Below are 23,511 nucleotides of genomic sequence, written 5' to 3'. Positions count from 1 at the left end.
GCCGAGGACCGCGCTCCCCAGCGGGTCTGGAAAGCTCGGGCAGCTGTGTGGGATGGAGGCCGGCTCTCCAGCTTCTGGGTTTGCTTTAAAGCTCGTAACTGGCCCCGCTTCAGGAAAATTAGTAACGGCTGTGTTTATCTTGGATCTAAATTACTGCAGAAGTGGTTAAATGAAGCAGAATTCTCTTCCCGTGGAGCCTTTACGTGCCCCCCTTTTTTTAAACTGAAAATTCTGAGGGAACACAGTGCTGCTTTAAGGTTTTAAAACATAGCTACAGTTTCCTCATCTGTGAAGTCGCTGGGGTACTTGCTCAGAGAAATCTTAAAATGAGATTTCACCGTCCTTTTCAGAAGTGGCTGGTTTTAATGATTTTTTTAATGATTAATATTTTCAATTCACTAAAATTCAGGAATATTTAGTGTTTTTCTCGTAAATGATGAGATGGGGTTAAATAGTTTTGCAGAGATAATGTGAAGTAAGTTATTTTAAGAAGGCCTGGCCCTGGTAATGTCATTACCAGCTGACAAAGTTGAGCTTTACCTTGCTGCCCCTGGCGCTACATTCACAACGCAGTTGTATCTTTTGGGAAGCAGTTTCTGATTCTCCTTTTAAAGTGGAAAAGTCACTTTTCTTTCAACAAAAGAAATTAGAAGGGGTTTTGACGATCGGGGTGGGACAAGCAAGTTAATCCACCCTCAAGGGCTGTTAGGTTCCTGTGGCACTGTCTCTGAAGTTGTGCAACCGTAGTACCAGCTGGAGGAAACAGGTGCCCAGGGGAAATGAGTTTCTTAACAAACAAGTAAAAAAGCCGCCTCCCTGCTCTTCTGCCTGAGGCCTTAAATAGATTTCCCGAGGTAGTCAGTAATCTGAGGATTTCCTCTCTGCAGAGTGTCTCTTGCTGTGGTTTATTTTTACACTAAACTTTAGGATTCCGTCCTTTCTACCCTGCTTGAGAATGACATTACTGGGTGACAGTCAACAGCGATCTGTAGAATGCTTAAAGCTTCATTACAGATGGTCACTTAAAAAATTTAACCCAATGGCGCCTCCACTTGTCTCTGGGGATTAAAATAGCCATAACTGCTTTAAAATGGTAACTTTTAAGGTGTATTTTATCACAATTTTATAAAACACCAACTGAAATCACTTTTCAAAAGTCTGCTTCCATGGAACTTTGAGTAGTAGCTTTACCTTGGTCGTCAAATGTTATAACAAGAAGCAGTTACTTCATTGTTTCCAGCTGTCTGAATCATAGGGCTGTTTGGTCTTAGATACCGAAGGGGCCTTAGAAAGCCCCTGTCCAGGGTCCAAACATTCCCTTCTGAGAAGAAGCTGTTAGGACAGGAGTCAGGCCAGGACTCTGGGCTGCCGCTTGCGAAGTCTAGGCTTTCTCCCCAACCCTGCTAACGGCTGCCCTCTTACACAGGTTTCAGGCTCGTGTTCTTAGAAATGTGCCAGTGGTGCACAAGATCCCTAACCGCTGGTAAGACTCGTTTGCTTCCAGAGGACTAAACGGGTTGTTTAAAAGCTCTCTTGTACTTTTTATGATATCATATTGAACAGTATCTTTCCAGAATAACAAATCCAAGTTTCTAAATGGAACCCAAGGGTAACAGGTTTAAGCCCAGCGAGCCCTCAGTGGATGATTTTTGGTATTGCCAAGTGATTTGCATCCGTTTCATTTTTATTGGATTTGAGACTTGTTCATCTTATCGCTAGTGAATACTTCCATTTTCACCCAGTAAATTAATAAAGGCAATAAATAAAAATAGACGGCCGGGCGCCGTGGCTCACGCCTGCAATCCCAGCACTTCGGGAGGCCGAGGCGGGTGGATCATGAGGTCAGGAGATCGAGACCATCCTGGCTAACACGGTGAAACCCCGTCTCTACTAAAATACAAAAAATTAGCCGGGCGAGGTGGCGGCGCCTGTGGTCCCAGCTACTCGGGAGGCTGAGGGAGGAGAATGGCGGGAACCCGGGAGGCGGAGCTTGCAGTGAGCCAAGACCCCGCCACGGCGCTCCAGCCTGGGCGACAGAGCGAGACTCCGTCTCAGGAAAAAAAAAAAAAAAAAGAGAGAGACATCAGCCTTTACTCGCAGGTCCAAGTTGGTTGAAGAGGGTGTTTTGAGTCTGTATACCCTTCATCTCACAGGAGTGTGCATTGAAAGCCTGACAGTACTTAGATGGAAAAGGAAACCTTGAGGTGAGTTGGGGGAGAGTGTCAGGTATTTTGCTTCAGGTGAGGTCTCTCCTCTTCAAGAGACTTGCTTGCGGTCAGGCATAGCTTGTTCCCTAACTGCATTGTGATTGGAGTGAGGGAAAACAAGCAGTCTAGGATCAGAGAAGGTGGGTTGAACAATTGCTTGGCACATGGTAGGCACTTGCTAAATTTGTTGAATGTGGTGAATTATTTTAGCCAGAGGCTATCATAGTATTGGTGCCTGGCCACAAAGTCTTAACTTGCCAGTGTTAGTCACCCACTGGGTGCGTTGCTCACTTATGCTGTAGGCTTTTTTTTTTTTTTTTTTTAGCATAGGGTTTTAAAATACAAATCATTTGAAAAGAGTAAAAAAATGTGGAGAATGGGGTCTCCATTGAGTAATCAATGAGTATTCAGTGCTGGCTTGTGTAAAAGTGCACAGTTGTGCACACTATAGAAAATAGTCTTTGACTATGAGGCGTTTACTATGGCTACACAAAGTTTGTGGGGTTTTTCGTTGTTGTGTTGTTTTGGTTTTTTTTGTGACAGGGTCTTGCCCTGTTGCCCAAGCTGGAGTGCAGCAGCGTGATCTCTGCTCACTGGAACCTCCGCCTCCCAGGATCAAGCGATTCTCCTGCCTCAGCCTTCTGAGTAGCTGGAATTATAGGCATGCACTACGCGCCCAGCTAATTTTTTGTAATTTTGTATTTTTGAAAACCCAACATGGGATTTCACAGTGTTGGCCAGGCTGGTCTTGAACCCCTGACCTCAGGTGATCCACCCGCCTTGGCCTCCCAAAGTGCTGGGATTACAGACTTGAGTCACTGCGCCTGGCATTACACAAAGTGTTGTTTGAGATGGAGACTTGCTCTGTCGCCCAGGTTGGAGTGCAGTGGCATGATCTCAGCTCCCTGCAAACCTCCGCCTTCCAGGTTCAAGCAATTCTCCTGCCTCAGCCTCCCAAGTAGCTGGGATTACAGGTGCCCGCCACCACGCCTGGGTAATTTTTTTGTATTTTTAGTAGAGACGGGGTTTCACCATGTTGGCCAGGCTGGTTTCGAATTCCTGACCTCAAGTGATCCACCCGCCTTGGCCTTCCAAAGTGCTAGGATTACAGGCATGAGCCACCGCTCCCGGCCTACACAAAGTTTTTTAAGAATAGTCTGTGCAACAAACATTTTTGTTGGAAGTCTTGGAACAGCGCAGTCCAATATTTTCTGATTTTGGCTTATTCAGTTGTAGGGAAACCAAAATATTTAAATCTGTGTAGTGTTATTAGTCTTTTTGCATTTTTCTAGTTCCCATCTTTTTCATAAGGACAAGGGAAAATGTTATTTTAAATGCTCTTTAAAATTTGCATGGCATTGGGAAAGAGTGACTTAATTTGATCTATTAAAAAACTGGTAACAATGCCATTTGTCACCGTTATAGAATTTAGATTATTCCTGTAATATTGAATAGTGTACTGACATGTCTGCGTGTTTTCATTACCCCTCTTGTTTTCGAAGTTGGAGTGCTTAGTGCAGTTGGTGAGAGCTGGAGCCACACTCAATGTCTCTACCACACGGTACGCGCAGACGCCAGCCCACATTGCGGCCTTTGGGGGACATCCTCAGTGCCTGGTCTGGCTGATTCAAGCAGGAGCCAACATTAACAAACCGGTAAGAGTGCTGGTGATGGACTTTTACTTTTGCTTTTGGTTTTTGCAGTTATAATTATACACGGTATTGCTTTAAATGGAGGCCTTAATTAGAGTTTGATATCTTTACCTGAGGGCAAACTGGAGTTTCTGTTTCTTCACTTGTTTGTGAAGGATAATAGACCCTTTCCATAGGAATGCTTTCTGTTCATAGAGTGCTTTCACCTATTGTTTGATAAACTGATCCAGGGTGATGTGCCCAAGGTTATAGCTGGTAATTAAAGGAGCCTGGCCTTAAGCCCAGGTTTCCTGGCTTTCTTCTCACAGCTGCCTTAGCCTCATTTCCACAGATAATTATAAAAACACTTTCATCCTAGAAAAAGCATGACTATTAAGTCAGCTCCAAAGTGAGCTTTAGATACAAGTTGATGCCTTGGTGCAGATAAGTAGCTAAGGATCATTTACTAAGTCGGAAGAGTAAGTGACTTGAGGACTTGGTATTTAAGATTAAGCATACTAACAGGAACATCATCATGCCAGATTTTTTTCATGGTGTGTTTTCAGTATCATTTCACCTAAACCATACACACGAGTGTTCAGATTGTTAGGTACTTGGTTGTATAAGACAAGCAGCATCTGATAACCATTAGGTTGTCTGACTGGGAGCAGTCCCTGGAATCAGTGTCCTTTGCTGAAGATGGATTAGTCCTTAGACTAATTTGTAATTTTCTTCTCTTAAGACCTGGGCATGGGCTCTGGGAGCTGTTTTTTTATGCCTCTTTTACTCCTATTTTTAAATGCTTTATAGTCATCAAGGTCTTGTATGCAAAGTCTTTCTACTTTTCTGTCTTTCCCAAAATTCAGTCCTTGATTATAACCAGGTATAAGGTTGTTTCTAGTCCCTCTCCTAAAAACTTAGCTGCCCATCTAAGCAGTAATTGAGAAAGAAGGTGTTTTTAGCCATGATTTAAAACAAGGATCAATGGGAAAGTGGGGTAAGTGATAAGGCAGTTTGTCGCCTTGAGAGATACGAAGTAGAAAAAACAATGTAAGGGAAGGTGGCCAAGAGTTTAGGCCTGTTTGTTACTAAACTGAAACTTGGGATGTGGGACTTTTAAGGTTATGCTGCCACTTCTCTCCTTCCATCTCTGCATGTATGCCTTTACATAATGTATATTTCTCTGCTGCTCGTATTCATAAATTCAAGAGTTATGAATTAACCTACTCTATACCCTTATGTGCTGGGCATCGCCTTGTGTTTTTCTTTCCCTACCCCGTCCCCTGGTAGAAAGGGCAGTGTGGGCTTGATTCCTTGGGCAAGTCATTAACTTGGTCTGTGGCTCAATCTCCTTATCAGTAAAATACGGTGAATAATTCCATGAATGGCAGTAATTAGTATGGAATTTATATAATTTTTGTATGTTAATTTTCATGAAATTGTTACATAGCATCTTATTTAGAGAGGACTAGAGAAACTGTCTAACACTGCTTTCCAGTCCTTTTTAAATCGAGAAGCCCCCTTTTCAAAGTGTCTTATGGCAGTTTAGTGTTTTCAGTAGATAAAGGGAGTGGGGCAGAAAGTGTGCTGCTGTGTCCCCCACCTTCCTCTCAGATGCCTCTAGATAACACCTTCTGGAAACCTCTACCACACTCTGCTTCTTCCCAGGCAGGATCCTAAAATCTTTTCCTTTGCAGCCCTCCCTGTACTTGAAATAGCCAGATGGACATTTCCAAGTCCTCACGTGTGCCTAGGGCATATCATTTGGCGTTGTTAAGCATCCTGGATTTTCTCCTTAGTGTGTCTTAGGTAGTTGTGGTCTGCTAGCATGTGGAGTTTACATCCCAATCTCAGGCATCATCTCACTTTATTATGTAGTGGGTGAAATTCAGCACCCAGTGACTCTTGAGGACACAATAGCCCTTTTGTTAGCTCCCCACCCCGCCTACCTGCTGACTCATCTCCAGGCAGACGGTTTCTCTAATTTCTCATAGAAACTCAGGATGCCAGATCCAGGTCTTTCTCCTTTGTTGTTTATATCCATTTAATTTTTTGAGCCTGTTGATACAGTGTTTTAAGACAATTTCTAGTCTGTTAATGTTTTGGAGTGTTAGCTACTAACAGTTCTGAGTTCATTTTCCTCAAGATTAATACCACAGACTTGTTTGGCAATCTCTAAGGTGAGCCTGTGAGACTACCAAAGCTCGTATGCTGCCTGGAGGCCCGTGTGCTCGGTTTCCCCAAGAGGAAATGAAGTCAGCTTTCCTGTGATTTTGTTTTTAGTGAATCTATATTGACTAGCCTTGGTGTGTAATTAGCAAACATTCTCTTTCATATGCCTCTTATAGAATTTTGCTGGCATTTGATGTTGTCTTTAATTTTTCCTATCTAGGTTAGAAATGACATTTTTCTTTATGAAAACCCAGGGTGCCCAGCCTGTCTTGAGCATTCTGGCACTGCTCCCAGTTCCCTGTATCACTCAACTTGCCGTGGCTGCGACATGACTGGGCTGAGCTGGAGGCCCGGGCACCTTCACCTGGCTCTGTGCTAGAAGCATCTTTTCTCTTGGCTGCCCTCTCTCAGGGTGCCCGGGCTTTTCTTTAGTGTTTGTTCTGCCCTAAAGATTGTCCCTGAAGAGCTTGGTGGTTTTGCTTTTTCTCTGTCATCTGCTCGTATCCCACCATGACAGACCTTTACTTTTTTGTCTTGTTCCAAGGATAGCTTTAAAGACCTTTTTCCTTTTTAGCTTTTTTCTTTTTTGGCAAAACTTTAAGTCTCAGCTCCAGTTTTCTTGGGAATGTTTTATGTAATTTTTATTTGTCTTTATTTTGTACTGCTTCTCTCCCCTCCCCACCTCTCTTTTGGGGAGGTCAGGGCTAGGTTTTCGCTTTTTAAGAAATCCATGTTGGCTGGATCGTTTATAGCCGCATGGTTTTCTGTGTTTCTGTCTTCCATAATGGATTTTTCTGTTTAGAGCTTTACATTGCTTTATATTCTCTTTAGACCTTTGTTTAAATAAATGTGTACACTTTTCCCTCCACCAAGCACTCTTGGTATGAAAGAGTATGAAAGAGCCTTTCATACTCTTATTTTTCTGTGAATTAATCTACCGCTGTTTTTAACTTTGGGTGGCCCTCACCTCACGTTTTTTCCTGTGAGTATGCGTTGGTGAAGGAGCTTAGCTATTTACTGAGTTTAGGAATGAACTGTTTTCTAAGTGACCCACAATTACTGCACTCCTTTTTATCTTGGTCTCTTAATTGTGTGGTAGTCTGCCCAGTTCAGCTTCCGGTGAGGTTTCTGTGTGAGTATTCAACAGGTATTGCTGTGGAGCCCCCAGGATTTCCCAGAGTCTTCATTTTCCACCAGAAATCACTTTTTTCTCTGCTAAGATCTGTTAAGATCCAGCATAAAGTGATTTATAAATCACTGTTGAGAGCATTCACGCTGTCACTACTAGAGAGGCCCCAAGACCAAATATCTTGGCCCCTCCTGGTTCGCTTTCATCCTCCGTTCACGTGTAAGTTTCTTTGTGTTCTGCTTCAGGTCTTGCTCAACACGTTTTACTTCAAAGAGAGATGAGAAGGTCTCTGATCTGTGCTAATGACATTACTTCAAAATGTCAGAAATTTTCTTCTGAGTATGTGTATATTTTGCTTTTTGTTGTTTCAGGATTGTGAGGGTGAAACTCCCATTCACAAGGCAGCTCGCTCTGGGAGCCTAGAATGCATCAGTGCCCTTGTGGCGAATGGGGCTCACGTCGAGTAAGTGTTTTTCGTTTATTCTTGCCAGCTGAAGATGTAGTCGAGGATGTTTTGTTTAAAGGTAGTACATAAGCAGGCAAAAATCCTAAAACTTTGTTTTCAAAATTAGTAATGTAATTTTGCCTTTTAGAACAGTTGGTGTTAGTGAGGAAAATTGTGTGGATTAAATTGATCTCTAGAGGAGGGGGTTTAATTTCACAGCAGCCTCAATATTCTTGCCAAGAGAGTGTATTTGAACTGAAAGAACAGTTAACTAATTAGATTTGGAACTTGGCATCATTACTTTGCCACCATTACTTTGCCACTAACTAGTTGTGTCACTGTGGTCTTTAAACTTTTCTTTGCCAAGTTTTGATTTCAAAACAAGAAGCTTGGATTGGATTAAAGTATCTTTTCAGGCCTCTCTGGCTCAAAAGGTTTCTGAAGAAAATTCACTTTTCTTTGTTTTGATTTCCACATCTTAGCAGATGTGAGAAAGTTATGTTTTAAAGCCTATTATAACTTAATGGTTGATAGTTCCTTGTAAAATAGGATTATTTCATTAAAGACCTCAAGCTTGCTGTAAGCTTCTGGTACTGGTGGCATTATTTTAAAATATCTTTTGTTTTAGCTCAGCTTACATCAGTTAGCTTATTTATGCTTTGATGGGACAATCTTAATGTTTACGTGTATTCTTTTAGAAGTGAGATCTTATATGCAAATCATTAGCTAGCCATGGCATTATACATTTATTTTAACTATTAAATTTATTTGTATTAACTTTTTCTTAAAGATTTATATTATAAAAATTTTTCTTCTGCAGTTCACAGCATTAACAAAATGGATGCGGTTTTCACCCTTAAATATTGAGTGTAAGCTATAGAGCCGTAATAACCAAAATAACTGATATCAGCTTTTTTGTTTTACCTTAAATGTTACGAATAATTCATAAAGATTAATTATAAACCACATTATTCTAATCAGAAATGTGAACATTTAGACTTTGGAGGAAATAAAACCCACAAAACTAGTTTAACCCTTTGGTTTCCATTTCATTGCTTTGACTCTGTATTATAGTAAATATTGAAAATAGATCCTAACAGCAAAACCATACAAGGTTCATGCACAACATGTGTAGGTACCAGAGGCTGTCAATCATCTGTGAATATCTTAGCTTCTGTTTTGTTAAGTTTATTGGCAAGATACACCATTAGTTTGGGCTGTGATCCTTATATAGTGATTTAGTATTATAAACATGGCCTCTATTTACTGTTACATTGCAGGGACTCTCGCGACTTCATGTATAGTTGTGACTAAAGGTAATGTTGAAACAATAGTATGTTTTATATAATAGTAGAACATTGAGATGATTCTCAGTGGATTGCTTTAAAGCAAAGTTGTGCATTTTCTTAGCTGTAGTTAGATTAAAACTCATCTTTAATTTTAATAACAGAAGCTTTTATTATAAAATACGGAGTCATATGATTAAATTGCTTGTCATTTATTGAAACAGTGGATAATTAGAAGTTGATATTTTTAATGACTTTCTAAATAATACTCTTAATTGGTCCTGAACATTTTATTACAAAGGTGTTTTATTCATTTTATGGATAGCTTAATCTTTTCAGCCAATAAATATCACAATGTCCTTTTTTGAGTAGGTGTCTTTTTAAAAATGAGAATCTTTTATTTACAATTCTGTCCTTGGTTACAGGGCCCTCAAGTGTCTCTTTTCCACCAGGTGTGGCTGAGATGGGCTCAGGTGCCAGTCTGTTTTTCCTTCTCAGTATAAGAGCCACCCCTCAAGACCCTGCATTATGGTGACTTCCCTGGACTGAGCTTTCATATTTTTTTTTACAAGAAATATTTAGCCTGAGCTACCTAGCCAAAAACAATTCTTAAAGTTAATAAGCCTTTGGCCTGGAGATAGCGCACAAGTAATTATTATTTGTTGCTATTGTATATGTGATTATTTCATTTTAACATCTAGATAAAATGTCACTTTTGTCAGTAAGTTAATTTGTAAGTTGCTTCTTGATTTCTGCACATTTTTATACTTTACCCCATTTAGTCCACCAATGTGTAACAGTTTGAATCTCCAAAATAATGGTACTAGGTCTATTTTATTCCCTGTAATGCTGCTCATATGGTAGTGTAGTCCTAGCAAATCATAACCATTTCTTTTTTTAAAACGTTCAAGGAGCATTTACTTTTTTTTTTTTTCATTCAGAATGGACCAGATTATTAACTCTTCATATTACATGCTATAATATTTAGGAGATAACATAAATTTTTCCTTGTCCTGTGAATAGATTAAAAGCTGCCTTATATCAGTATTATTAAATTAATTTGCTCTTAATTCCTGGTTTGCTTTTTATATATCTGCTACCTAAAGTGCCCAAAGTCTTCAATTGTTGTGCTTTTTTGGACATCAGGTACATAATTATAAGGGCAAGTACACTAAGTGTCTGTGGCTAGAACGGTTTGTTATATAACTTACTTGTTAATGTAGGTTGCATCTGTAAGATAACGCATTTCAGCTGCTGTGCATCGTATTAAATTTTCTAGCACGACACGTGAGTATGTTAATGGACTTTCTTTTTCTTTACTTATTTTAAATCTTGAGTTTTGGTGCCAAGTTTTCTGTATGTGAGGCTCTGTTTCTGGCTTATATGTTGGTCATTATTATTTACCATTGTTTACATCTAAAAATTAAAGTGCACAGGATTAAATCTAACTTGTGACCAAACTCAATGTTTGTGTACTTTAAAGGACCTAAATCTCTGTGTGTGGAGTTTTCAGCAAGTACGTGAAGTTGTCACCATCCTTAATCTTGCTTATATAGTAGTTCCATTTTTCCACTACAGCCAGTATTTGAGTGCTGCTTGCTTGATACTCAGGTTTTGACTGGAAGAAGAGGATATATTACAAAAGATTGTCATCTCATTTTCTTTCGGACGATGGAACAAGTAACAGTATAACATTAAGTCTTAATGTGATTTTGGAAAAAAACTTGAAAACTTACTATCTGCTGATAATTAAGAAGATCTTTTCACTACTAACATTGTAAATAGCAGAATTCGAGCCTTGGATTAGCTGTACTTTTAGTAATTTGGTACCAATTAATTTTGGCTAATTCATCTTTATTTTCTTGAGATAAAGTGGAGGATGTTTCCATGTCAACCAGCTAGTAAAATAGCTTTATACCACTGAGTAGAAATAAAGAGATTTAGAATGAACCAGCATTTCTTGCATCTCAGGCAGATTTGTGGATGCATTTTAATACTACATTATATGGATGCCAGTGTTTAATGGCAAAGTCTCAGAACTTTTCTATAGGAGGAGATTTCTTTGAAAGCCATTTATTCTGTGGTAACCAGATCTTCAGCTGGGATACATGTATTTTAACTTAATTATTTTTATCTTAACTGGGATCATTAGATAGCTTGAGAAGCATCAATAGCCTTATATAAGCAAATTCAGTGACTTAACTCTAGAAGTCTCTCTTGCCTAGTTTAGAAAGTAGGCACAGCTGGCTATAATAACAAAGGCCTAGAATGTGGTGTTAGTAGACTATTTTAATGCCACAAAAACTGCTTCGCTTTTAGACATTTTAATTAAAATGGAATTGTCTTAGTTTGGATCGTAATTGACCATTTATGACTCACCTTTGTTTACCATAGAGCCCGGTCTAGAAACCAGATTTTCATTAGGGCAAATACAGGTGATGAGCATATTTAATACTAGTGGTAAATTCATTTGCGACTTTTGCCCTTGGCAAGTGTAACCTAGATTTACTTTTAGCTGTTCATTTTGAAATTTGTGGTTTATTTTCATTTGTTCATTTTTTTGCCCGTCAGAATAATAGTTACAAAATCTACCAGAATTATGACTCTGAATTCATATTTTCTGATTTTAGGTCCTCTGAATTCTGGTCATCCTCACATCTTACTTTTTGCCTCTTTTTTTTTTTTTTTTTTTTAAAGAGCCAGAGTCTCACTCTGTCGTCCAGGCTAAAGTACAGTGGCATGATTATAGTTCACTGCAACTTCAAACTCCTGGGCTCCAGTGATCCTCCTGCCTCAGATTCCTGAGTAGCCAGGACTACAGGCACATACCACCATGCCCAACTAATTTTTAAAAATGTTTTGTAGAGATGGGGGTCTTGCTGTGTTATCCGGGCTGGTCTCAAACTCCTAGGCTCAAGCAGTCCTTTCACCTTGGCCTCCCAGAGCACTGGGTTTACAGGTGTGAGCCACTGTGCAGCAGCCTCCTTTTATCTAGTTGTCACCACAGCACACTTGTCTGGTCTTGGCTATTTTCTGGTGGTTAAAGTATTTCAGGATGGAGGAATCTCTTCCTGAGATAGCTGTTAAGTTCTGCCTGCTAGACAGGGACAGTAAGTGGGTTGATACCATTCCAGACTTAAGAAATTAAGTTTAGAATTTTGATTTTTTTTCATAGCAGCTTGATTAAAATACAGATAAAATTTCTTTACTGCTTTTGTAGATAGTGCTTTCAAATAAAACCAATGATTTCTAAATCCAAATGTCTTTTTCCCTTGCTAAATTATAGCAGGAGCATGCTAAATATTTCATCAAACTCCTGGAATGATGGTTTTACATTTTAATGTATACAAACATAATTGTGTTTCAATTGCAATGTAAAACTATCCTCAGTAACTTTGAACTTGAAAACTTGGCACCAAATTTATTTAGGTAGAAACTCTTTAAAATAGTTTCTTCCTGTTATTAACTGAAGGATATATTTAAGAAAGTCTTCATAATTAAATAAGAGTTTGGATACCAAAGGGTTAAAAATACACATATTTCTTTTGCTGAAGATATCTTAGTTGTTTGCTAATGTTTTGTCTGTACAAATGGACAATTTAGTAATGTTTTTTATCTTTTTTTAATGATTCCATGTATTTGCTTATTTCCATCTAGGAATAGTTACTAATGTATTTGAGATACAGCATACCAAATTTTAAAGTAACCAGAATCGTGAGTTGATGGTTTTTAGTCCATACTGTTAAACTTATGTTGAAATATTGACATATTTAAATTGGCTTCATGCTAAAAAATTACCAAAGGTAATTTAAAAGGCAGTGTTTTAGAGCAATAGCTCATGGTCAAGGTGGTCACATGACAATGGCTTAAGTTCAGTCAGTGTGCTTCTGCACATTATGTGTGTATGTATTTTTAATCCAAATGTTGCCTGCAAATATGTGATCCCTTATTATTTAAGTTTCCTGTATTATGAACCATTGCCCGTTTTAAATCACACAGAAGATTCTGAATCTGTAAAAACTACACATGTCAATGTTTTACAGCTACGTAATTCGAATTGACTTGATTTTTTCAAGTAATCCTAGAAAGGGGGAGCATTCCATATAGAAACTGCTGAAACTGCCACAGGTGCTTCTCCGAAAACCTTACAGTTGTGGCATTGAATGTTCAGTATCGCTTCCTTTCTGCACACGAGGCATACTGTTGAGGTATTTGTTGCGGTGATTGGTTTTAACGCTAATCTAGGAATTCAGATAGAGATGCTTTAGATTTGCATGCTTTGCTTACCTAATTTATGATATCTACCTTTCTATTTGTAAACTAACAATAGCTAAGTTGAGATCAGAATTTTAACAGAAATATTATTTATATAAAAATTGTTATCTTTTATTGTCACATGGCATTAACAATAAGAAAACATCCTGGAGGTGATGTGACAACTCGGATTCTAAAAATTAAACTTCAGGTATTTCCTGATCCGTGGTTTCCTCAAAATTAAAGCAAAGTCGTTCTCATCAGAATGGCTTCTCCTTTGTTCTGGGATTGTGGCACTATAAGTGGAAACTGGTGGGACCCTGGCTGGCTTCAGAGTGGAGCCTGATTTTTAAAGTTCTTTGGGGGAGAATTCTTAGATATAAATTTTAGTGAAAGTTCTTTTGGGGAGAGTTCTCAGATATCAATTTGAGTGTTTGAAGAGACAAGGTCTTCCTGTGTTGCCTAGGCTGTTCTCAAACTTCTGGCCTCAAGTGATCCTCCTGCCTCTGTCTCCCAAAGCGCCAGGATTATAGGGTTGAGCCACTGTCCTTGGCCTAGAGGTAATAAATTTTAATATTCTATTCAGAATAAGAAAATACAGCATATAAGCATTTGTGTCTTTAGTAAAGTTAATGCCGCTTTGATTTGTTTTTGCCAGTTATTTAACAGAACGTAATTCACAGTAAAAATGATTCTGTGTTGTCCCACATTTTAATATTCCTGTTTTGAAAGAATAGTAGAGAGCAAATGGGTGGCCTGCTCAGTGACTGCTTTTCCTAGTCTTGGTGAATGTTACAGGGATAGAATTTATAGATAAAAGCACAGCCATCATAGTTTCCACAATAAATTGCAGCACATTTAGCTTGCTAGCCTAAAAATCTGATCATGCTGCGTTTCTTTTAAAGAAAGTTAATTTTAGAACTTCAAACTAGAACCAGTTTGAACCGCAAGTTGACCGTTGTCTGAGTTTTAAAAATCTCTTCCCATTTTCAAAGATTTTTCAAATGGATGTTGGAGAGGACCAGGGAGGACAGGCTATAGCTGTAGAACGACACACTCCTATTTTCAGAAACGAACAGACACGCATTTTAGGTCAGGCACAGCCCATGTATCCAGCTGCATCAAACTGGGGGTGCTCAGTTCAAAAGTGCGTCTGTTTTGCAGATTTCATCTGAAAATAATGTGTGCACCTTCGTTACCACCAGCTTGCATTCAAAATAGTTTTTGAGACTCTTTTTAAATTCTTTCTTCTGGATACTTTAATTTTCCCTTTGGAATAGTGTGCGTAAACACAGTCCAGATGAACTTTGTCTTTACTACTGATACCTCGCTTGAGGGTGACAGGAGTGGCCAGCAGTTAGTGCCTATGGTCACGTAATACACTAAGTCGGTACCTGTGCAGTGAAAATCCAGTCTCCATAAAAAACTTAAAAACAATGGCTGGGCGCACTGGCTCTTGCCTGTAATCCCAGCACTTTGGGAGGCTGAGGTGGGTGGATCACCTGAGGTCAGGAGTTTAAGACCAGCCTGGCCAACATGGTGAAACCCTGTCTCTACTAAAAATATAAAAAATTAGCCGGGTGTGGTGGTGGGCGCTTGTAATCCCAGCTAGTTGGGAGGCTGAGGCAGGAGAACCTCTTGAACCCAGGAGGTGGAGGTTGCGGTGAGCCGAGATCACGCCATTGCACGCCAGCCTGGGCAACGAGTGAAACTCCGTCTCAAAAAAACAAAAAAACAAAGAAAAACTAGTTGGGCATGGTGGTGGTACCTATGATCCCAGCTATTCAGGAGGCTGAGGTGGGAGGAGCACCTGAGCCCGGGAGGTAGAGGAGGCTACAGTGAGCTGTGGTTGCACCACTGCACTCCAGCCTGGGTGACGGGAGTGAGACCCTGTTTAAAACAAACAGACAAAAAACCTGTGGAGTGAAGGGTAAAGGGTGGAGTATTTAAAAATTACTATGACAGAACAAAGTACTAGAAGTACTAGGTTTGAGTGTGGATGGAAACACAGAACCTGTAAATCAAGTGTTTCATTTATGTGTTCAACTCTTACTGAATTTTAGCAATTAAAACATGAAAATTGAAATATTGCTTAACAAATAGGAAAGCACATATGAACATAGAATTTAAAGACCTGAACCTCTTTTATGATCTTTAATGATTATTCTAATCTTTGACTTGGAAACCCAAATTATTTTCAGTCTCTAACATATTTGAAATTTAACTATTAAAAAAGTTTGAGGAACTCAGACTTTGAAGTTGGGGCTCCCTTTTTCCAGATAAAGCACATTGCCTGGTTTATTGCAAGGCACTTAGAACATGTAACCAAAAACACTCAATTTAGGAATAGGAATGATTGTTTTACAGCTAAGTGCTCGCTCAGGGTCTTTTTTTTTTACACCCCTCTCAAGTTTACCTTTATATATTTTTCTTATTATTTAATATTTTGTGACAGATTTGGCAACTTTTTAAAAGTTACTGTTTTATTTGAGTTGAATAGTGCGTAAAATTAATAGATGTTTTCAGAAAATCCATTATTAAGAGTAGAGGAATATTCAGAGGAGAAATATTCTAAAGAGAATCAAAACCACAGTGAGAGACTGTCTTATCCCCGTTAGAATGAGTTATGAAAAAGACAGTAACAAATGCTGATGAGAATGCAGAGACAAAGGAACGTTTAAACACTGTTCGTGGGAATGTAGACTTGTACAGCCATTGTGGAAAACAGTATGGAGGTTCCTGAACACACTAAAAATAGAACTACCATATGATTCAGCAGTCTTACTACTGGGTATATATCCAAAAGAAAATCCATATACTGAGACATCTGCACCTGCCATGCTCATTCCAGCACTGTTCACAATAGCCAAGATTTGGAATCAACCTAAGTGTCTGTCAGCAAACGAACAGTGGTATGTATACCCAGTGGAGTACCATTTAGCCATTAAAAAACAAAATTCTGTAATTCTCAGCAACATGTATGAGCTTAGAAGACATTATGTTAGGTAAGCCAGGCACAGAAAGATAAATACTCCATGTACTGTACTTACATGGAAGGTAAAAAAGATCTCATAGAAGTAGAGAGTGGCTCATGCCTCTAATCTCAGTGCTTTAGGAGTCTGAGGTGGGAGGATCACTTGAGGCCTGGAGTTTGAGACCAGCCTGAGCAACATCTCTTTCAAAATTAAAAGAAAAAAAAAGTAGCCAGGCATGGTGGCACATGCCTGTATACCTAGCTACTTGGGAGGCTGAGGCTAAGGAGGATCCCTTAGCCCAGGAGTTCCAGGCTGCAGTGAACTACGATTGTGCCACTGCACTCTCCAGCTGGGGCAACAGGGAGATACTCTGTCTTTTTAAAAAAGAGTGGTTACTAGATGGAAAGAGTAAATTCTAGTGTTACCTTGCCCTGTAGGGTGACTAGTTAATGGTAATTTTTAATTTTTTTTTATATAGCTAATTCAATACAAATGAAAAGTGTTTGAGGTGATGCATATGCTATTTTGTTTTTTTTAATCCCTATATGTTGTATTGGAATTTACAGTGTACCCCATAATAACAGAGGAATATTTACAGTATCTATTTGGTTAAATGTTATTCAGCAGTTCTGGCCTGCTGCCTTTTTTTGTATGACCTGTGGGCCAAGAATGGTTTTACATTTTAAATAGTTGAGCAAAATCAATAGAATAATATTTTCTAGTATATAAAATTAGATGAAATTTCAATTTTAGTGTTCGTAAATAAAGCTTTATGAGAGCGTAGCCATGCTTAATTGTCTTGAGGCTGCTTTCAGCCTACAACAAAAGAATTGAGTAGAACTGAGAATGTATGGTCTTCAAAGTCTAAAATAATTACTACATAGTCCTTTTTAGAAAAGTGCCTTCTGGAAGATGATCCTTAATGATCATTTCAAGCCAGTTTCTATAATGTGCACTGAACAGTTGAGTGACCACTTGCAAGGTTTTTAATGTGAGCAGGGATAGTGGAGGTGATGAATGTAGGTAAGGAGAGGAAATGAGAATGAAGACTTTCAGGGGCAAGGGATGGTGGTGTCATTTTGTGTTGTGTTCCTGAGTCAGGTACCAACAGATTTCCTCAGAGTAGAATATAAATGCTATCAAGTTAAACTGTATGTTGTATACATTCAGCCCTTGGTAACAAGGGAAATGATAAGAGTTGAAATGTTCTTGTACCTCACTAGCAGCAGAGAAAGGGTGCTGGATATTTCTGTTTCTGATAATGCTGCATAGATAGTGCCACTTAAATGTAGAGCAAAATTACAGTCGCCTCTAAGTAATTCCTCCAGTTACCGTGTATCCTGGATTCTGATACCTGTCCAATACAATTTCTAGAACTTTTTGATCTCCCCATCATGTCTACCTTCTAGTGCCCCCAAATTACGTGAGCTGCTAGAAGTTGTTTGACCTGTGATTGTTCTTGCTTCCTTGGTCCTTATGCATGAGTAGAGTATATAGCATGAGTGGGCCATAATCCATCTTTTGAGCTCTTTTAGTGAAGTAAGTTTTGAGATAATACCTAAGACCACATGGAAATTTGCTTGGTCTAAGTAGAGGACAAGCACATGTTTAACTACTTTTGGTAGGGGAAAAAGCGAAGTGGGAGAGCTTACCGGTGCTATCTATGTGTAGGCAACACTCTCAAACTTCAGTCTCCAGGAATCTCCATATGTTGGCACTATTTTGTTGATTATTTTTCTTTAAGGTTATATTTCTTTGGAAGATCAGTAAACTTGCTGTTTTAACCCAAATTCAGTGTAGTCTTCAGCTTCTGAATAAGGAATAAAGGAATTGAATGTGCTTTGGATGTTCTTTCAACCACTTCAGAATGTTGGCATGGCCGTTGAGCATGTAAACTTCCCTCAGCGAATTGGTATTTATTTATTTATTTAGAGATAGAGTCTCACTCTTGTCGCCCAGGCTGGAGTGCAGTGGTGTGATCTCGGCCCACTGCAGCCTCTACCTCCCAGGTTCAAGCGATTCTCCTGCCTCAGCCTCCCGAGTTGCAGGGACCATAGGCATGTGCCACCACAACCCTCAGCTAATTTTTTGTATTTTTAGTAGAGATGGGGTTTCACCATGTAAGCCAAGCTGGCCTCAAAGCTCCTGACGTCAGGTGATCCACCCACCTTGGCCTCCCAAAGTGCTAGGATTACAGGCCTGAGCCACCACCCCCAGCATGGTATTTATGATTCTAAGTGCTATTTCAAAAATCTGTTTGCTCTTTTTTATTCTCTGGTCTACTAAAGAGTAATCTTTACTGTGGGATTTGTTTCATATTTTTATTTGTTCTAATACTAAGCAGTAGCTTCTCATGTCTCTATTTCTTGATTTTGGAGAGCAAGTCTGTGCTTGTCTGTAGAAATAATCAGTTTATAAACGTATGTTCTCTTTGAAGAGTTTTTGAATTTTCATGTGGCAACTTATTTTTCTGTTCACATTCTTGACAGAGTAGACCCTCCCAGGTCATCTGCACTTCTGATATCTTTTGAAAGTGAAATAACACCATTAATAAAAAGTTCAGCTATATGATTAAGCTGTCACTTAATATTAGTATATTTTCTATTTCAATAACAAGGTGATCTGATTTTGTACAAAGTGTAATTAATGTAATTCAGTCTGCCCAAACTTTGGTGCTTCCTTTTCATTTAATTCATATATCAAAATAAAAATATGCAATACTAGAAAATACTCACGGCCATTCATAGCCATGAAGTCTTATTGGCTAATAAAAATACCGACTTTAATCATCCTGCACATAGCTGCCTTATATTTTTAAGAATTTTGTTGGTTTCTGAGATTCTCAATTCTCTTTTATACCTGATCAAATAGGATTTGGGTCTTTTTTCAAAATGTATAATACATTTATGCTTTAAAAAGTAGAGACACGTTTAGTGAGCGTCCATGCCCACTTTTCATTTCTGAGGTCAGAGCTTTATGATGTCCGGAAATAACGAATACAAGATTATTGTTCTTATAAATAAGAAAATATTATTTGTCCCTAATTCTGCAGTTTTCACTCTCAAATGCAGGGTTTTTTTGTTTTGTTTTGTCTTGTTTTGTTTTTTTGCATTAACAGTAACCCCAAGAAAAGCATCAGGGTTCTGGATTGGTTGTTTGAGAGACACAGCACAAGGCCTTTATTTCATCATGCTTTTGCTGTGGATGTAGTGTAGCTTGCTGAACAGGTATGGAAGCTGTCTTTGCTGTTAAGTACTTCTCCAGTTTGTTTATCAACCTGCAGCTAACAGGATGTCTGCTTTTTTACAGGTTTATTTCACAGAGCAGTGTACATTCTTGTCTTCCAGGGGAACTTCAACATGGAGTTACCTTTGATCCCTCAGTTTTAATTCAGTGTCTAAAGGTTTACAAGTTCAACTTACTCTATTTTATTCAGCTCTTTCACTTATTCTGCCATCACTTCCTACTTTAATCTGAGTTTTAGCTACTGTAGAAATCCCAGACCTTTCCTTTTTAGTACTATTAGCCAGGTAAAGCTTTGGTTCTTGTGAGTGATAGGGATGAATTTTAGGACAGTATTCAAAGCCTTTTAAAGGAACCAACTACTCAAATGCTCTAGAATGCCAAAATGTAATACTTTTGCAAGTTTTTCCAAGCAAGGCCAAAACAATCAAAATCTGACACAAAAACACAGCTTTTCAGCTCTGGAGTCTGATGATAGTTACTTTAATGTCAGGACATCCTTCTAAACTTCCACTTACAGTGTCACATGTAAGCATAAAGGCTGGCTTGTTGGTAAGCCATTACTTTTATTTTTAGGAAGACAGTTATGAATGCCATGGACAATTTCAGTACATGTTTGTTTGTTATGATTTTATTCACGCTAAAGGAATGGGTTATTAAAATTAAGTGCAGATAATATATAATTCAGTTTCAAGTCTGAAGTTAGCATAAATTTAGATTCTTCAGACTAAATTTAAACATAAAACATGATTTTGAGAAATTAAATAGGAAGATGCCTTTTTAAAACGTTTAGCATATTTATTTTATCTCCCAAATCTTGCTTAGAAATCAAATGTGTATAAGAGAAGTTAGTTACAGAGCTAGATTGATTAACTACTTCTTTAATGAAGATTTGCTATGAATTTGTTTACTCTTTCATACCACCCTCAGATAGCTAGTCAGTTCAGCAGGAGCAGAGACCAGGTTAGCATGCGGACGGGGTATAATTCAGTGTTTTTGTGTTGTACAGCCTGAGAAATGCCAGTGGCCTGACAGCAGCAGACATTGCACAAACCCAGGGTTTCCAAGAGTGTGCCCAGTTTCTCTTGAACCTCCAGAATTGTCATCTGAACCATTTCTATAACAATGGCATCTTAAATGGGGGTCATCAGAATGTATTTCCTAATCATATTAGTGTGGGAACAAATCGAAAGAGATGCTTGGAAGACTCAGAAGCCTTTGGAGTAAAGAAAGCTAGAACTGAAGGTGAGACCACTTTGTGGGTGGGAAGAGCACACTTATTTTTCCTTTCTTTAATATGTTTTCTTTTTATGGCTGAACGCACCTTCGAGATGAGACCTTCACTTCAGGTGGTAATGTGCCTGGTGGATTGTGCGGTGACGGTGGAGATTTCTCCTGTACTGCCACTGCGAAGATGGGACACTTAAAAAAAGGGGATGTGAGGGAAATACTAACAGCCCAAGTGTAAATGTCTGTGTGGAACTCTTTGAGCACCCATGTTTACCTGCCGTGAATTAGATTTTTTAATCTGTTGTATCTGTTTGAAATATATCTATTAAAGAAAATCTGCCACTGTGCCTGATTTTTTTTTTTTTTTAATAATTTGTTTCTTGTAAATGTTCCTGGGCTTAAAAAAATTGCTGATGGTCTGGCAGTAAAACATTTTCACATTCGAGAAGGTAAATGTTTTCTGTACTATTTCTGTACTATGATTTGACCTCAGCTGGTCTCTGTACCCCACATGGTAATACGTGTTCATTTATCACAGCAAGATCTGGTGTATAATTTGATCTTGAGGGTTTAAGTCCCTAAGGTAAGTTATTTTCATTGTAAGTATTTTTCCACCCTTTTTTAAAAAGACAGTCTTGCTCTGTGACACAGGCTGGAGCGCAATGGTGTGATCTCAGCTCACTGCAATCTCCACCTCCCAGGTTAAAGCAATTCTCCTGTCTCGGCTTCCCAAGTAGCTGGGATTACAGGTGCGTGCTATCACGCCGGGCTAATTTGTATTTTAAGGTATGTTTGAGTTTGCAAATAAGCAGTCAGCCAATCACTCGAAGTTGAAAACATCTCCCTTTCCTGTAGGAAAATCATCTGTATCTATAAGATATCTTAGGCCAGTTGTCATGGCTCATACCTGTAATCCCAGCACTTTGGGAGGCTGAGACAGAAGGATTACTTGAACTCAGGAGTTTGAGACCAGCCTGGGCAACATAGTGAGACCTCGTCTCTTTAAAAAAAAAAAAAAAAAAGTCTTAATAAGGTAAATGTGATAGCTTGGCAGGCGTATTTAGTGGACATAGAAGGGGAGAGGTGGGAGTGTAATGAACTAGATTGTGAGCTCAGATTTGCTGAGGATAAGCACAGTTTTGTCTGTTGGTTTAAAAAAAAAAACCTACCAGTTATAGCATAAGAAAAACTGAGTGACTATCAGTTAATCACTTAAAAATCTAGAGGTTTTGGTTAACTTTAAATTTCATGAACCAACCATCTTTTTCTACCTTATTTTAATGAGTGTGTCCAAGTGAAACATTTTTTTCCTATAAAGTTGATAAAATGTCAGTATTATGTACTTCACAACTACTTAAATCTTGTCACCATAAAAATTCCTGTGATAAGACTTTTTGTAGTAATGTATAAACTTAACAGTTTTATAAAATTCAAGATTTTTATGAGTTAAGCATTTCCGGAAAGATGCTAAAATCATAAGCGTGACATGAAGATCTGCATAAAATTCAAAATGGTCTTTTTTAATAGTGATATATTCAGCATTGTCATTTATCTGTACCATGTTTTAATATATTTTTTCTAATGTATTTTCAAAGCCTTTTTAAGAGCATCCACTTTTTAAAAAAATCCTTTGTCATTTCCTTTAAAACCTGGTTAATATTGTAGAGTGGCCTTGTGCCCTCATGCACGAATTGTACATGTCTGTCCGTGTATGTCACTGTATAGTCTAAATGTCCTTGAAAAATGATTTATGCTTCATTTTCTTATTGCTGACAAATCTTAAATTCTGTTTAGTATTTTTAAAAAGGGATCACTTAACATGCTAATTGGACTCAAAATGCACCTAGAAGAGTTTGTAAAACTAGTCTCAGGGTGTCTACAGTCAGTTGAATTGGCCAGTACCACGCTGCTTAATTACCCTGAAAAGCATTTCTGAGGATTCCTTGTTTCCTAATCCTCGATAACTACATACATTTGGTTTAAAGAGTCCTGCTGATTTTCGGGGATCTTATTTTCTTCCTTTAGGAGGAGGATTTGTTTTGGTTGACCAGTGATTAGTTCACATTTTGCACATTAAACTCGCCATGCAGCCTTCCCAAACTAGACATTCCTGGTCCTAAGCCTGAGGGTGCTAATTTAGACAAAAAACATGGTTAGAGCCGGCACTCCAGCTTAAGTGTTGCAGGTAATACATAGACCTAACAGGTTGAGCCACTGTTCCAGGTACACAGTACATGACTGATGTTTCTGTGATTATCACAGTAAAAATATTTCAGCCAAGATGCACATTACTTTAAAGCCACTCATCTCTGGTTTTCCTAATTTGTATACTGACTGTGACTTGACTAATTTCCTGGAACTTCTAATGCTTCTTTTGTGTAGTTGACAGTCCTTAGATTTGCCCCACACGTCACAAGGGTGTGTTGTATATATTTTTCTATTTTGTGTTTGTGTGAGTATAGATGGGCATCTTCAGCTTACCCACACTCCCACCACTCTTTTCCCTGTGGGAAAAGGTGATTCCCCCCCGCCCCTTTTACATTGCATACTGAATGTGGTATGTTGGGTATTGGGAATCATTCTTGATCATTGAAACAGGATTTTTTTTCTCCCAATTACCTGAATGTTCTACGTGAAATTGTTCTTGGTTTCAATAGATACATAATTATTTCCATTATTTGGTCAGTTTTTTAGTTTTGAATTAAAGATACATTGCTTTATTTTAATTGTAATTTCTGGGATCTTGTTTTGATTTTGTTTAAATGTGTGTGTTTTAAGTTTTGCTTAATCTGAATTACTAGGTTTTGGTTCTCATGCCAGAGTAAAAAAAAAAAAAAAAAAAAAAAAAAGATAAATTGTTTTTTCCTCATTTAACACATACATATAAAATACTTTGAGTAACTTCACATATAAAAATATTTAGAAGAGTTTAAGCTGGG

The 23,511-nt window shown here is 38.4% G+C and overlaps 1 protein-coding gene across 4 annotated transcripts in view; it reads left to right on the top strand.

The window, feature by feature from the left end:
• ANKRD10 (ankyrin repeat domain 10) overlaps positions 1-23,511 on the top strand; it is a 36,136-nt gene that overhangs the window by 1,035 nt on the left and 11,590 nt on the right. For 2 of the 4 annotated variants that reach the window (XM_017868226.1, XM_017868227.1), the window contains exons 2-4: positions 3,710-3,862; positions 7,511-7,602; positions 20,352-20,587. In XM_017868226.1, coding sequence (XP_017723715.1) covers positions 3,710-3,862; positions 7,511-7,602; positions 20,352-20,587 — 481 coding nt within the window. Of the gene's footprint in view, positions 1-3,709; positions 3,863-7,510; positions 7,603-19,408; positions 19,503-20,351; positions 20,925-23,511 lie in introns of those variants that run through there. The other 2 variants (XR_001884682.1, XM_017868228.1) reach the window with 2 other exon arrangements.

The sequence above is a fragment of the Rhinopithecus bieti genome, unplaced genomic scaffold (genome assembly GCF_001698545.2).
Source record: "Rhinopithecus bieti isolate Rb0 unplaced genomic scaffold, ASM169854v2 scaffold_3734, whole genome shotgun sequence".
Classification (NCBI taxonomy): domain Eukaryota; kingdom Metazoa; phylum Chordata; class Mammalia; order Primates; family Cercopithecidae; genus Rhinopithecus; species Rhinopithecus bieti.
This window is presented reverse-complemented; position numbering and strand designations above follow the sequence as displayed.